A 14,878-nucleotide genomic window follows, 5' to 3' on the forward strand; every position below is an offset into this window, starting at 1 on the left:
TGTTGCCCGCCAGGCCAGTAAACCCGAAACGTGCCACCGTGCCGGGAACGGGGCCACCAGTTCCCTGCAACGGGCACCCTGAACCCCGTCACCCCCGCGGCCGCCCCGCTGAGCCCTGGCGACACGAGTTGGCTCTGCCGGGGCTGGACGTGGCAGCACAAGGTTTGTCCCCTGCCCTGTCCCCAGCCCTGGGGGGGCAACCCACAGCCCAGCTCCCCCCCCTTCCCTGAGGACCCAAAGAAAAGAGGCAGCTTTGGCCCCCCCACGGCGTTTCGGGCACTGGAAGGGTTTTATTGGAGTCGGTGGCGTTGCAGAGAGCGCGGGTCCCTCCGCCCGGGGGTCCCGGTGCAGGGTGGGGGGGGCCGCACCCAGCCGAGCCCCTGGGGGTGCGTGGGGGGGGGGGTGGGTACGCGCCGTGGCACGGGAGGGACATGCAGCGCAGAGCGGCTTGGCGGGGGGGACGGCGCTGTGGACCCCCCCTCTCCCAGCAGCTTTGAGGTAGATTGAACGTGGGGGGGGTGAAGGTGGGGGGCTCGGGGTGAGCAGCCACCCGCAGCCCCGGGATAAAGCAAGGGGGGACCCGGTGGCGGGGGGCTGCTGGGGGGCTGCGCTGTCCCCACGCTGGGGGGGTGGGGGGCAAGGGCAGGGAGAGCCCCCAGGCCGCAGAGCCCAGTGCAATGGTGGGGGGGGGGGGGGGTCCAAGCTGCGCCTCGGGATGTGGGGGGTCATTTCTGAGCAGCATCATTGTGGGGAGGGGGGAGAAACGGGGCCAAGGGGGGCGGGTGCTTTTAATGTAAAAGAGTGGAAAGATGCTTGAACCGGTGGGACGAGGTGAGGGGGACCAAGAACAAGCAGCTGCCCCCCTCCCTCCGACCCCCCCAAACCCAACTCTGACCCAAGGAGCCGGGGAAGGGGCAGCCCCTTCCCTTCACCTGCTTCCTGGGGGCCGGATCCAGGACCCGGCCCCTCGAATCCTCCCTGAGATCAAGCAGCAACACCTAAGGGTGCAGGTGACAGCCAAGGGTGCAGGTGACACCCAAGGGCGCAGCCGGGTCCCCTCCAGCTGCCACCCGGGATGGCGTTTCCCCGGTGCCCCGATTCCAGCATCCGAACCCGGCGCGGATGCAGGGTCGGGGCGAGGCGGGAGCAGAGAGGAGCCCGCATAGGGGGTGGGGGGGCTCCGGGGTGTTGAGGTGGGGTGGGGGGGCTCAGTCTTTCTGTAGCTACTGAAGACTTGGAGGTATTTCGGGAGCCGTGGTCGCTCCTCGTGTGTTTTCATGCAGCATCCAAAGGTGGGGAAAGGCGGGGGGGGAAGGCTCAGATCTTGCTGTTCTCCAGGTGCGAGTCGATGTGCTTGACCAGGGCATCGTCCGGGTACCCGATGGGGAAGGCCAGCTGGCACAGCGGGCAGCTCCGCACCTCCGAGTCCACCGTCTCCAGCAGCAGCTGTTGGGGGGGGGGCACAAGGTGGCACTGAGCCCCCCCCCCCCCCCAAATCCCCCCTCGGCACCCTCCCGCTGCCGGGTGCGGGTTGGGATGCCGGTCAGAAATAGGGAAACTGAGGCACCCTGCTTGCGTGGTGCAGGGGGTTCCCTTGCCTCTCTCCGTGCCCCCCCCCCACCCCATCGCAGAACATCCCTGGAGCAAAGAGGGGGGGTCCCCACTTACGTTGATCGAAGGCCAGGACTGGGCGTGCTCTGCCCGGGCGTAGGCAGCGGCCGTCCGGTGCACGGCGTCGGCGTCGGGGAAGCCGGCGCAGAAGGATGCGCAGCGGATGGCCCCCGCCTCGGGGCTGGGGGGGCTGGGGAGAGCCCACTCCTCCTCGTCTGACGATTGCTTCTCGAAACGCACGTGCTCCTCAAAAGGCTCGCGGGAGCTCAGGGGGGCCCCCGCGCCCCCCAGGTACACCTCGCCGTAGGGCCGGTGCTTGGGGAGCGTCGAGGCTTCGGGCTGGAGCCAGAGCGAGCGGCTCTGCTGGTACAGGGCTACGTTGGTCACCTCCGAGTAGCTGCGGCGGCCCTGGAAGCCGGCTTTGATGTGGCGGCTGGAGGGTTTGGCGTATCCCAGCTCCATCCTCTCACCGGGCAACCGGTGCGGTGACGCCGAAGCCGGGGACGGGCACGGCGGTGGGGCTGGGGACCGGCGCTGCTGGGCGGGCGACTGGTTGGAAGGGGGCACCGGGGACCGGCGTTGCTGGGCAGGGGATTGGCAAGGGCCGGGGGCTGGCGAGCGGCGTTGCTGGGCCGGCGACTGGCTGGGGGGTCCCGGCGAGCGGCGTTGCAGCGCTGGCGACTGGCACTGGGGTGCTGGCGAACGCCCTGGTTGAGCGGGCGAGGGGCACTGCGGGGCGGGCGAGCGGCGTTGCTGGGCTGGGGAATGGCACTGGGACAGCGGGGAGTGGCGCTGGCCTGCAAAGCAAAACGGGGTGGGGGGAGAGCACAGAAAATTACACACACACACACCCCTGTCAGCTCAGCCTGCCCTCCTGTCATCTCATGGGGGGGGGGGAGAGAAAAGAAGAAAAGGAAGAGAAGAAAAAGAAAAAGGAATTTAAAAAAAGAAGGAAAAAAGAAGGGAAAGAAGGGAAAGAAGGAAGAGAAAAAGGAAGAGAAAAAGGAAAAGGAAAAGGAAAAGGAAAAGGAAAAGGAAAAGGAAAAGGAAAAGGAAAAGGAAAAGGAAAAGGAAAAGAAAAAGGAAAAGAAAAGAAGAAAAGAAGAAAAGAAGAAAAGAAGAAAAGAAGAAGAAAATAGAAAAAGAAGAAAAAGAAAATAGAAGAAAATAGAAAAGGAAGAAAGATGAAGAAAAGAAGAAAAAGAAAAAAGAAAATAGAAAAAGAAGAAAATAGAAAAGGAAGAAAGATGAAGAAGAAAAAGGAAGAAATAAAGGAAGCAGCACAAATACCCCCCGTCACCCAAGTGCATCCCGGACGGCTGGGGGGATGCGCCCCGCGGGGAGGGATGCTCTTGGGATGGACGATGGCAGCCAGCGCGGTCTCCCCGTTTTTTGCATCCCCGGCCACGGGGTGCAGCCCCCCCACCCCTGGCCCCCCCTTACCGCCGTTGAGGCTCTTCTCCTGCAGCAGGGCGCGGAGGATCTGGCTCTGCAGGGAGCTGAGGTTCCGCAGGCGACACAGCTCCTCCGTCAGCTCCGTGTAGGCCAGCGCCAGGTTCACCCTGCGGCGGGGACGAAGCGTCACCGGGGGGTGAAACAGCCCCGGTCCCCAGATGGGGGGGGGGGGTCCCCCTGCCATGAGGTGCTGTGGGGAGCACCCAAAAGTACCCCAAATTCAGGTTTTTAACTCAAAAGGGAAAAGTTGTGGCTGTGCATCGTACCCGTGGGCACCCCCTGGGGAGCAGTCAGGAGCGGGAGGGAGGTGGGTGCTACAGTCACCCCCCCCCCCCCACTTTCCCAGCTCTCGGAGGCCCTGACAGAGTCATCAATTCTTCCCCAACTTCGGTGTCGCTTTTCAAAAGCATATTCTCCGCGGTGATGCGAAGGGAGAAGCCGCCTCCCGAGGGCCCCGCGGGGCTGGGGGCTCAGCGCGTCCTCCCGCGCCACGCGCCGAGGGTTCAACTGAGCCGTTGTGACACCCCGGGGACCCGGGAGACACCGCTCGTAACAGCAGCTGACAGGTCTGCCCCTGCCCGCCCTCCTGTCATCTCATGGGGGGGGAGAGAAAAGAAGAAAAAGAAAAAGGAATTTAAAAAAAGAAGAAGAAAAAAGAAGAAAAAGAAGAAAATAGAAAAAGAAGACAAGATAAAGAAAGAAGAAGAAGAAAAGAAGAAAAGGAAAAAGAAGAAAAAGAAGAAAATAGAAAAAGAAGACAAGATAAAGAAAGAAGAAGAGAAGAAAAGAAGAGAAGAAGAGAAGAAGAGAAGAAGAGAAGAAGAGAAGAAGAGAAGAAGAGAAGAAGAGAAGAGAAGAAAAAAGGAGAAAGGAAAAGGAGAAGAAAGGAAAAGGAGAAGAAAGGAAAAGGAGAAGAAAAGAAGAAGAAGAAACGAAGAAGAAAAGAAGAAGAAAAGAAGAAGAAGAAGAAAAGAAGAAAGAAAAAGAAAAGAAAAAAGAAAAGAAAAAAGAAAAAGGAAAAAGGAAAAAGGAAAAAGGAAAAAGGAAAAAGGAAAAAGGAAAAAGGAAAAAGGAAAAAGGAAAAAGGAAAAAGAAAAAAGAAAAGAAAAAAAAAGAAGAGAAAAAAGAAAAAGAAAAAAGAAAAGAAAAGAAGAAAAAGAAGATAGAAAATAGAAAAAGAAGAAAAAGAAAATAGAAAATGAAGAAAGATGAAGAAAAGAAAAAGAAAAAGTAAGAAAATAGAAAAGAAAGATGAAGAAGAAAAAGAAAAAGGAAGAAAAAAGAAATAAAATAGAAAAAGAAGATAAAGAAGAAAATAGAAAAAGAATAAAAGAAAATAAGACAACAAGAAATGAAGAAAAGAACATAGAGAAAGAGTAAAAAAAAGAAAAGAAAGTAAAAAAGACCTTTCTGTAGCTGGGTACCCGTGTCACGGCCCCGAAGTCCCCAGGGCGGCCCCGCACGCGGCTGCCCTGACCCCCCCGGCACTTCCCCGCTCCCTCCTCTCCTGCCTCCGCTTCCCCCCGTGGCCCATCGTGGGCTGCGGCCGCTCCCCGAAGCGGGGGGGTCCCGGCTCCCCCGGCCCCGCTGCTGGATTTCGGTGGCTCCCACCATGGGGGGGCCCACCCCAGCCCCCCAAAGTCACGCTGAGGCGCAGGGAGGAAGCGCCAAAACCGCAGCGCTGGGGTGGAGGAGCGAGCGGTGCCGGGGGGGGGGGTGTGGGGGGGTGTGGGGTGGGGGGACACGAGCAGCCCCCGGCCCCCACCCAGGGCACCCTGCCAGGACCCCTGCCTGCGGGTGGGGGGGGCAGGAACCTGCCCCATGGGTCCCTCCTGCAGCTGGGGGGGTTGTGAGGCTTTTCAGAAGGTTTGATGCCAGCGGAGGGAAATGTGGGGGGGTCTTGGTGCCCCCACCCCCCCAGGCATCGTTTCAGGGCAAAACCGTGGGGTTTTGATACGCGACTGCAGATAAGCGTGAGAACAAAACAGCCACCGAAAACCCGGCCGCCCACGCCTGCCCCGCTGCTGCTGGGGGGGGCAGATGGAGCTGGGGGGGCACGTGGGCCCCCCCCTGCGACCCCAGTGGGACCCCCGACACCGTGTCCCCTCCTTGTCCCCCACCAGCGATGCTGTGGCTGGTGGGGGGGGGGGGGGGGGGCATGATCAGCCCCAAGCACAGCTGAGACCCCCCCAAGGCAGGACCACCAAAGCAAGGGGCTGGGGACACACGGGGGGGGGGGGGGGCTGGGGTGCAATGTGTGTGTGTGTCCCCCCCAAACCACCCCGTGGGGGGCACCAGACCCATCTGAGGCGGGGGAGCAGCTCCCCCCCGTCCCCAGCAAATGACACCCATCATCCCTGCGGCGTGGTACCCAGAGAGATACCAACCACATCACATCCCTCTCGCCTCACCGCAGGGCTGGGCCCCCCCCCGCCCCCCCCCCCCGGCCCCGTGTGGTCCCCAGAAACCTGGGGGACACAAACACACACACGATGGCATCTTCGTACCACCAGGACTGGGGTTTGGCCCCCACTCGTGGTGGCAAAGTTAATCCACGGTGTGTGGGTGATGGCCAGGGTGCAGACCCCCCCCCTGGTGGGGTGGAGGGGGCAGCGAGGAGTTGGGGGGGGGTAGGGGGGAAGGGGTGACCTTGAGCGAGTCACACCTGGTAAACAAGAAGTGGGCGAAGAGCGAAATAAAAGCAGGAACCCGCAGGCACAGCTGCCAGGGGGGGCTGGGGGGAGCATGGGGTTGGGGGGGGACCCCTTTGCTGGGGGGGCGGAGCCAGGGAGGGGAGCAGGGGACAGTTGGGGACATCCCAGCACAGGCAGCAAAGCACCGTTAGCAAAGGAGGCAACGAGCAGGGTGGCAGCCCCAAGACGGGCACCCAGGGGTGCAAAATTCATTAAACCCCCTAAAATCCCACCAAAATGGTGTCAGCAGCAGGGCAGCGACAGGCACGGGGCTGAGGGGGGGGGGGTGTGTGTGCTCTGACCCCCCCCCTGCACCCACCACCCCTGGTTTTTGGCCCTGTGTCACCCCTGGATGGTGGCGGCGAGATCCTGGGGACGGATCCTGCAAAGCGGCCCCTGGTCCTGCAGCTTCCCAGCACCCTCCGCGCCCCCCCCCCCGCACCCCCCTGCTCCCCCCGGGGCTTTCTCTGTGATTTAGCTCCCCGCTTTTCCTGGCCCCGTCCCGAGGAAGCACAAGTGGGAACGGTTGGAACCTCAGAAAGGACAAAAAAATAAGGACAAAACCTAGAAAAGAAACAAAAAAATCCCAAAATATCCCCAAAACAAAAAAATTAACCAAAATAATAAAAAAAAGAGGGCCGGAGGGACCCCCACCCCGCTCCCGCTGCGGCAACACGCTGACTAATTCGACAAAAGCGAGCCAGAAAAGTCACCCGGAGATGGAAAGCGCCGATAAGGTGCCTTTCACACCAAAAAAGTGGTGGAGAGATGCAGGTTACAAAAAAAAGAGCCGTATTTACCAGAAAAGAGCGAAAAGAGCGGGGAGGGAAAGGCTGGGCCCGGGGAGGGGGGAAGGGGCTCCCAGGCCTGGGGGTGAGGGGTGAGGAGCTGGCCCTGCCTCAGTTTCCCCACCCTGACCTGGGGAAGTCGGGCTTAAAAACAAGGTGGGTTTGGGAAATGTTAATATTTGGAGTTTTATTTCTCGGTGGGGGCTGGATATTGTGGGGAGGGGGATGGGGAGAGGGGGTACGGGGAGAGGGGGGGCGGTGAGGAGAGGGGGGATGGCACAGGGGGGGTGAGCTCGGCTCTCCCGGACACGGCAGGGCTGAGCTTTGTGAAAAATAAAATGAATTATTTTTCGAGGTTCTCCAGGGGAGGGTTATCGAGGGACCCCCCCGGGGCAGCGCGGTGGAAAAATGGGGCGGCAGCCGCGCGGCCGCAGCCCCCCAGGGACGCTGGTGCGGAGGTGCCTGGCCCCCCCCTCCGAGCCCCGCGCGCTGATTTACGCCGGGGAGACAAGAAATGGCAAAAGCATCCAACACCTCGGGAAAAAGGAGGGGGAACGCCCCCCCGCCCCCCCCCCCAAACACCCCGGCACCTCCCTGTGCCAGGCGAGTCCCCGCGCGTCACCTCGTATCTGTCGGCAGCTCGGCAGGGGCTGACGGCCCCGGTGGATACTGGGGGGGGGACAGTGGGGGGACACAGGGGTGCCAAGTCCTGCTGCCACAGCCCGGCAGCCCCGCGTGTGCGAGGGCAGCGGGGTAACGAGGCTGTTGCCTAATTAATCAGGTTACGGGCGGCTGCTTTGCACACCCCGATACCAGGGTTGGCCCCGGGGGCCGGACACGGGGAGAAGCCCCTGCCCTGGCGCAGCCCCCCCCCCCCCCCCCCAGCCCTCATCAGCCCTCCCCAGATTTAGGGCTGTCTTGGCCCAAACCCCCCCCAAATCCGAGGTGCTCAGTCCCTCTCCCAGCCCCCCACGGTACCTGGGGGTGCCCCAATGGAGCCCCCAGAGCTCACAGCTGCAGCGAGGGGGAGGCCAGGAAGAGGCGCGAGGCCCAGAGGACGGACTCGGGGCACCGGCACCGCGACAGCTCCGCGCCCCGTTACACCGTCACCAAAAGAAAAACTCTGGCAGGGTTTGGTACGGAGCCGGAGATGGAGTCGGGGCAACCAGAGGCTCCTCCGAGCAGCCTGGACACGCTCCTGGTGCTGCCCGGTGCAGCCAGGCCGGTGTCCCGCGGCGTGGCACAGCATGGCACGGTGTGGCACGGTGTGGCACGGTGTGGCACAGCATGGCACGGTGTGGCACGGCATGGCACAGCGTGGCACGTCGTGGCACCGCGTGGGCTCGCTGCTCTCGGCAGCCACAAGCCGTCAGTGCCCTCTGGAGGCAGCGGCTCACTCGCCCAGGCGGCACCGCGCAGCCCGTACGGCACCGGACACACCGGCCCGCGGCCACCCCACGCCTGGAGCCCAGGTCAACCCCAACCCACCGGGGCGCAGCTTTTGGGGTGCAGGATCCCACCTGCCCGCAGCACTTCAAAGCGGGGGAGGCCCCCAAGTCCTGTCCCCAGCAGAGAGTCCTGCGTGTCCCCAACCCTCCCTGCCAGCGTGGGGACCCCCCTCCCAGCACAGCCCAGCACTTACTGGTCGTCGCCCACCTTCTTCACCCAGGCCATGTCCCGCTCCGACTGGTCCTGGGGAGAGCAGACGCCTCATCAGCACCCAGACCCCCACCCATGGGAGATGGGGGATGATCCCGCGCAGCCGCCCCCCACCCGCTACCTGCTCCCGGGTGTCCTGCAGATGCTTCAGCTCCGCCTGCAGCCGCTCGCACTCGGCTTTGAGATGCTCCTCGCGGTGCTGGGCCCGCTGGGTCTCCTGTCGCGCCGCCTCCAGCTCGGCCTCCAGCCCCCGGCTCTGCCAGCCCCCGGCACGCTCCAGCACTGCGGGCGCCACACGGCTCAGCACCCCCTTCCCCGGCACCAAGGCTGTGGGGCCGGGGGGAGAATGGGGGGCGCTGCTCACCGTGGGTCAGGCCAGGGTTGGGGTGCAGGGCGAGGAAAGGCACCTCCTGGCCCGCCAGCGGGGTGCCCAGCCCGGGGAAGGTGCCGCCGTCGCGCTGCCGCAGCTGCTGCTCCAGGCTCCGGATGCGGCTCAGGTGCGTCTCCACCAGCGCCCGCTGCCCGGGGAGGGGCGGGGGGGAAAAGGGCTGAGCCCCGTGGACACAGCACCCCCTCCCCGGGGTTCATCCCACCCCCCCTTCCCAACAGACCCGACGCTCGAGGTCCCCGTGGAGCTGGTGGCCGTGGTGGCAGGGTGACGGGGGGATCTGTCACTGGCACGTGGCCGGCTCAGAAGAGGGTGGCACGGTGGGGGTGGCCCCCACCTCGGGTCGGCAGAGCGTGGCGCTGGATGGGGCAGGGGAAAATGGGATGGGGGACAGGCACCACGCCGGGGCCGGGAGCGTCCCTCGGCGGGACGGGGCGGGGAAGAGACGGGGATGAAGGTGAGTCCCCCCCACCGCGGCCGTAACGGGGGCAAGTGGCCACGGCCCCCCCAGCCCCGCTGAGTCCCGGCGGTGGCCCTGGCAGCGCCGGGGGACAGAGAAGCAACAATCTGCTTGGCTGCTGTCGCAGAGCGGGGAAGGGGGACCCCGGCGTCCCCCCAGGCGCCCGAACGGCACCCACCATCTCGCCCAGCTCGGTCTCCAGGTCGGCTTTCTCCACGCAGAGCTTCTCGTAGGCCTGGATCATCTCCTCCAGCTGCTCCTCCCGCTCTTTGCTCTTCTGCAGCTGCCGGGGAGGCAGGCGGGGGGGTGGGTGGGCAGTTAGGGGACCCCCCCCCACCCCTGCGTCCTGCGGCCCCCCGCCAGCCCCACTCACCTCGTGCTGGAACTGGTTGAGCTGCTGCTGCAGCGACGCCTTCTCGCTCTTGAGCAGCGACGTCTCCTTGGCCTCGTAGAGGGAGAAGATGTGCTCCTCCCCGAACTCGCCGATCAGCGGGTACTGCGGCCGCGGGGCACAGGAATCAGCGGGGACCCCCGGCCCTGTGCCTGCCCCCCCCCCACCTCCCCGGTCTCCCCCAGCCCCTCACCTTGACCTCGTACATCTTAAGCCGGCGCTTGAGCGTGGAGTTCTCCCTCTCCAGCCCCGTCAGCCGGTTCTTGATGTCATCGTAGGCGGTGATGAGGGCGAAGTGGGAGGCCGAGCACATCTCGCCCGAGAGGTCGGTGTTGGGGCTGTCGAGCCAGTCGTCGTCCGGCCCCAGCGCCTCCTGCGTCAGGATGCTGATGTCGTCCTCGAACATGGAGTCCATGTCCTGCCTGGGGGGGGGACGGATGGACAGACAGACAACAGTCACCCCGTGGCCTCACTCCCTAGGCAAAGCCTCCCTGAGCCCAGCGGGAGCAGCCCAAAGCCCCTGGAGCAGGCTGGGCTGGGGGGGCACTGGGTGCCTGGAGCGGGGGGAGCTGCGGATTGGCCCCCCCCAAGCCTGGCCGGGCCCTGGGGGCAGCGCGGGGTCTGCAGGAGCTCGGCATGTCCCAAGGGCAATGGGGGAGGGACAGTCCGGGGAGCTGCCACCATCAGCAGCTCCACCCCACAGCATCCCCAGGGTGGGGGGGGGACAGCAGCCAGGCGACCCCCCCATCCCCGCTGGGGAAAAGGGGGTGACGGGGGGTCCTGGCAGCCCCTGCAGCAGCGGCCATCACCAGCGGGGACAAGGTGGTGGCAGAGAGCATCCTCGGCGGAGTGACCCTTGGAGGGGGGGACACGGTGACTTTCCCCATGTGTGTCGTCCCCCCCCCACGGGAACAGACACCAGAAATAGCATCAGGTGCCGCCGGCGCCCGCCCCGCGCCGCACGCGAGAGGCTTCCTGCTCTCCCACGCCTCCGCGGCGGCACGCAGCCCGCGCCGTGCCCTATATACCGGCACCGCCGCTCACCCCCCCGGGAGCTGCCTCCCTCACGGGCACGGCCCCGAACCCTCCCTGGGGTGGGGGGGCCTGATCCTGCCCATCCCGCTCCGCCCAGCGCCGCAGGATTTGTCCTCGGTGGAGGATTCTGAGGGGGGTCGAGGCTCCCAAAAGCCGCTGGCACCGGTGGCTCTGCCGTGGCTCCGTGGCCGGTGAGGAAAAGGCGCCTCGAGCCGATGGCGACTGCGGTGCTGAGCCCCGGCACCCGCACGCGGGGCTTTGGCACGGCCCCCCCACCCCACCCGGGGACCCTGCGGCCCCGCCGGCGCGGGCAGACGCCCGGGAGCTGCTGCCACACAAATAATTCATAGCATGAAGCCAGGAGAGGGAGGTGATTTCTGTAGGGTGATGGGGGGCTCACAGCCCGCCCCCCCCCCCCACCAAGCCCAGGGCCAGCACAGCACCCTGGCACCCCCAACCCTGGGGGGAGACACCCCCCCCACCCCAGTGCTCCCGCAGTCTCAGCACGGCCAGAGCCGGGTGGTGGTGGGCTGCTGCAGCCTCCGCCGGGATGAGAATGAAACGTGCACAAACCCCCACCCCAGCACCGTGACCCCTCGTCTGCCCCCTCCCCGTGAGGGTCCCAGGGCAAGGATGGAGGGGACCCACCCCTGCTCGGGCAGGGAGGGCACCATCATCATCACCACCCCCCTGGGGAAACTCAGGCTCCCCAAGTCCCTGGTGACCCCCTCAAAGCAAGACCCCCAAGTCCTGGGGCTGGTGGGGGCCCAGACCCCTGCTCGGGGGTCCTGGGGGCACCACAGAGGCAGAGGGGGACCCCCCAGTGCCAAACCCCCTCCCTCCCCGATTCACAAGGCCCAGCAGCAGCTCTGCCCCCAGAGTCCCCCGGCCCTGCCCTGCTGCTCCCCAAACCGTGCCTCAGTTTCCCCATCTGTATCACACGGTGCCACCTGCCTCGCAGTGGGCCCCGGGCGCGGGGCGAAGCGGCGCGGGCTGGGCAGGGCTGCGGCGCAGGCACGCGTGTCTCAGGCGTCGGCAGCGCAGGCAGGGAGCCGCGGCGGGCAGGCACTCGGGAGCTCAGCCACGAGAGGGTCGGCGGGAGATGGCGGCGCTGTCATTAGGTTCCAGGGGTAACGGCGGAGAGCCCCACGGCACCGTGTTGGCTATGCTCCCTCCACGTTCCCAGTGCTCAGCCCCTACTCAAGGCCTACAAATACCTTGAAAAAAAGCAAAAACGGGGCTGCGGGAGGGCTCGGCTGGCGAGCGGCTGCTCATCGCCCCGGTGTGCTGGCGGGGACGGGAACGGGCCGGGCAGGGGGTGCTGCCGGGCCACCGGCACCCCGCTGGAACTGGGGGAGAAACACCCCGCAGCCCCCCAACACCACCCTGCTTTGGGGGGGTCTGGAGGATGCAGCCTTGGGGGGCTGCGATGGGGACAAGCCCCCTCCCCACTGCTGGGACCTCCCTGGGCGCCTTCCCCGCTGCTGGGGGTGGGAGATGGGGGGGGCTGGGGGAGGCCAGCGAGTGTGATGACACCCCCCCCCCCCAGCCCAGAGCGAGCGCAGAGGGGCTGGAAACCGGCGTGTAAAAACCGGCGTGTGAACCGGCGTGGGAAGGGGGTGGGGAGCGAACGAACCCCCCGACGCCGGGAGCGGGGCCCGGGCAGGCGGGTGAGCCCGAGCGGGGGTCGCGGGCACCGACGGGGCGGGGGGACACGGGACGGGGACACGGACCTGGCCTGCGACAGCCCCAGCGCCTCCGGTAACCCCCCCCCCCGAGCAACCCCGGCCCGGTGCGCCCCCCCCCCCGCACCCAGCCCGGGGCCGCACCGCGCCGGGGGACACCGGGCCGGGGGGGGGTGGCGGGGGGTGATGATGAGGATGGAACCGGAGAAGACAGGCCCGGGGAGGGCGGGGGCGGCCCGGGGAGGGCGGGGGCAGCCCGGTTCCCCCCCCACCCCCGGCCCAGGCCCCGCACTCACCGGCGATGCGATGCGATGCGGCGGCGCCCGCCGGGATGCGGCTCCTTCCCCGCCCCGGTGCTCCCGGTCCCGCTCCCGGTCTCAGCCCCGGTTCCGGCCGCCCCCGCCGCAGCCCCGGCCCCGACCGCCGGTTCTTCCGCTCCGGAGACACCGCGAAACCACGTGGGCACCGGGCGGCCGCCAGCCCCTCCCCGCCGCCACACGCCGGTGCCGCCCCCCCCCGGGCACGGCGGGTCCCCATGATGCTCCCGGAGCTGGGGGGGGGTGTGTCTGTGTGTGCGTGTGTGTGTGTGTGTGCGTGTGTGTGTGTGTGTGTGTGTGTGTGACACCCTCAACACGCTGCCCCGGCCCCCACCCTGCTGCAGCCCCCCCCCCCCCCTCCCGGAGCCGCCACCCCCTGCCCCGAGGACACACACACACCCCCCCCGGACCCCAACCCCCTGCTGTGATCGGGGGACCCCTCAGTGGGGCTGGGGGGGCTTCTCCCTTCTCCCGGGGTTGGGGGGGGCGATGGCAGAGCTGAGCTGCAACCTCAGGCTGTGGGGGCTGGGCTCGCCTCCCCCCCCCCCCCCCCCCCCCCGAGAACATTTTATTCCCTGAATTGTTCTCTCTGAGCCGCTTCCATTATGGAATTACATTTTTTTCCCTTTGCTGCGCAGGGTTATTAATAGCTGCTCTCCTTTCGCCGGCGCCGCTGCTGCCGGGGGCTCCACCAGCGAGGCCTGTGCTTGGGGGGGGGGGCCCAGACCCCTGCGGCCCCCTCCGGGGTGGGGGGATCGCTGCCAGCCAGGACGGACAGACCCACGGCACCCGATGGCGCTGACGGGCACGAGCATCCCTGCCGAGGCCTCGTCCCAGCCCACCAGAGGATCCCGTGGGGGGGGGAAGCGGAGCCCCCAGGATGGGGACGAGGCCGGGGGGGGCTTTGCTGGTGGCAGAAGCGACGGGGGAGAGGCCAGCGCGGTGCGATCCTGCGCCCCGGCGCGTGCGGGGCAAAGGCGTCGGTGCAAACCCAGGAAAAAACGGCGCTTGGCTTCACCCAAGCCCTGTCCCTCCCCCTCGGAGACCCAAACGGAGCGAAGCCCCCAGCTGAGGAGCTCCCATGGGGGCCCCCCCCATCCCAGACCCCCCCCTTTCCCAGCGCTATGTTTAGCGCAGCCGTACCACCCCTGGGATGGAGCCTGGGCCGCGGCGGTGATTCAGCGCGTCGAAGCGTCGCCAGCGGCGGCACGGCCGGACCCCCGCCCGCCCCAGGTTGGCATCGGCGTGGGATTCCCACAGCTGGAGCAGGAGCACGAGCTGGGGGGGTTTGTCGAGCCGAAAATGCAACGGGAGGGTTTGGGGAGGGCGATGGCAGGCGGGCACCCGGCTGCTCTGAGGCTTCGGCGAGCGAAGTGCGGCCGTTTCCATCTGAATTTCTGCCAAAGCGGCGCATTGCCTCCGGTGCGGGGCCTGGAGAAGAAAAACAGCTCTTGGGGGGGTCGCAGGGCTGGGTTGAAAGGCAGGAGAGCGACACCAACCCCGGGGGGATCGAAGGGGTGCAGGCAGGGGCAGGCAGGAGTCGCAGGGCCAGGCTCTGCCGCAAACAGGGCCCCAGAAAAATCCCCGAGTGCCAGCTCCGGCGATGCTCGCGCTGGCAGATTGCTGCAAAACACTTTGAAGTGCAAATTAAGGTTTTCCATCAGGTTGGAAGTTAATTTTGACGCAAAGGAAACAGCCCGGCCGCAGCCCCGTGCGGCGGAGGCAGGCGTCGTGCCGGGGACGCGCAGCCCGGCGGGGAGCGGGGGGCAAGGGGGGTGCGTTCGCCCCCCCAGGAAGGAAAAACCTCGCAACCGCCCCAGGAGCCGGCGCAGGGTCGGCCGCAGGGAGATTTGAGAGGCTGGAGGAGCAAACACAAGCCAGGCCCTGGGATTTTTGGGGTCCCCGTTGCGCCCCCACGGCCAACACACCGGCCGCCAACGACGAGGGCTTGCAGCACCCTCAGACATTCGGGGTGCGGTGGTTGAGTGATGCAGCGCCCAGAGCGACGGGAACGGCTCCAAAGCTGCGTTTACAGCCAGATTTCACAGTAATTATTGCAAACCCAGGTAAAATCCCAGCAGTGTCCGTGCACGAACTCACCAGGCAGAGGGATCCCAAGTTGTTTGTCCAGCAGTGGGCCCCCGCGCCGGCTGCTCCAGGCAGGCAGGGATGCAGGCAGGGACGCAGGCAGGGACGCAGGCAGGGATGCAGGCAGGGACGCAGGCAGGGATGCAGGCGCTCACCCCATCAGACTTCACCTTTCATCTCCCAGCTTTGCTCACAGCAGAGGAAACACCAGCACCCACCTCCCCCGCCCAGGAGCTCCGCCAGCTTCTCAGCTGCTTCAAAATTCTGCTCAAACCCACGTTTTCTCCATCCCCCCCGATGTCACACGG

The 14,878-nt window shown here is 65.8% G+C and overlaps 1 protein-coding gene across 4 annotated transcripts; it reads right to left on the reverse strand.

Annotated features, from left to right (window-relative positions):
- Window positions 1-690: 690 nt before the first annotated feature.
- TBKBP1 (TBK1 binding protein 1) lies at window positions 691-12,591 on the reverse strand. 4 transcript variants are annotated; one of them, XM_074849754.1, is made up of 11 exons: window positions 12,462-12,591; window positions 11,431-11,697; window positions 9,639-9,863; window positions 9,428-9,550; window positions 9,233-9,337; window positions 8,571-8,724; window positions 8,328-8,488; window positions 8,190-8,239; window positions 3,055-3,173; window positions 1,669-2,408; window positions 691-1,446 (listed from the first exon to the last, which is right to left on the reverse strand). In XM_074849754.1, exons 3-11 carry the CDS (start codon window positions 9,858-9,860, stop codon window positions 1,318-1,320), a joined length of 1,803 nt encoding a protein of 600 aa, XP_074705855.1. In that variant the 5' UTR covers window positions 9,861-9,863; window positions 11,431-11,697; window positions 12,462-12,591; the 3' UTR covers window positions 691-1,317. The 4 variants fall into 4 exon arrangements, with proteins under 4 accessions (XP_074705855.1, XP_074705851.1, XP_074705853.1 ...); XM_074849750.1 differs by having other exon boundaries at window positions 691-2,408; XM_074849752.1 differs by having other exon boundaries at window positions 691-2,408; window positions 9,639-9,867.
- Window positions 12,592-14,878: the final 2,287 nt, after the last annotated feature.

Source organism: Strix aluco, chromosome 24 (assembly GCF_031877795.1).
Source record: "Strix aluco isolate bStrAlu1 chromosome 24, bStrAlu1.hap1, whole genome shotgun sequence".
NCBI classification, from domain to species: Eukaryota; Metazoa; Chordata; class Aves; order Strigiformes; family Strigidae; genus Strix; species Strix aluco.

Bases quoted from the DNA above. Each gene is read 5' to 3' on its own strand.
- TBKBP1 (XM_074849750.1), bottom strand. From the start codon at position 9,860: ATGGACTCCATGTTCGAGGACGACATCAGCATCCTGACGCAGGAGGCG. The intron at 8,725-9,232 runs GTGGGTGCCGTT...CTCCCCGGGCAG, and splicing joins AGACCGAGCTGGGCGAGATG to CGGGCGCTGGTGGAGACGCA. The intron at 3,174-8,189 runs GTAAGTGCTGGG...TCCCCGCCGCAG, and splicing joins AAGAAGGTGGGCGACGACCA to GGTGAACCTGGCGCTGGCCT.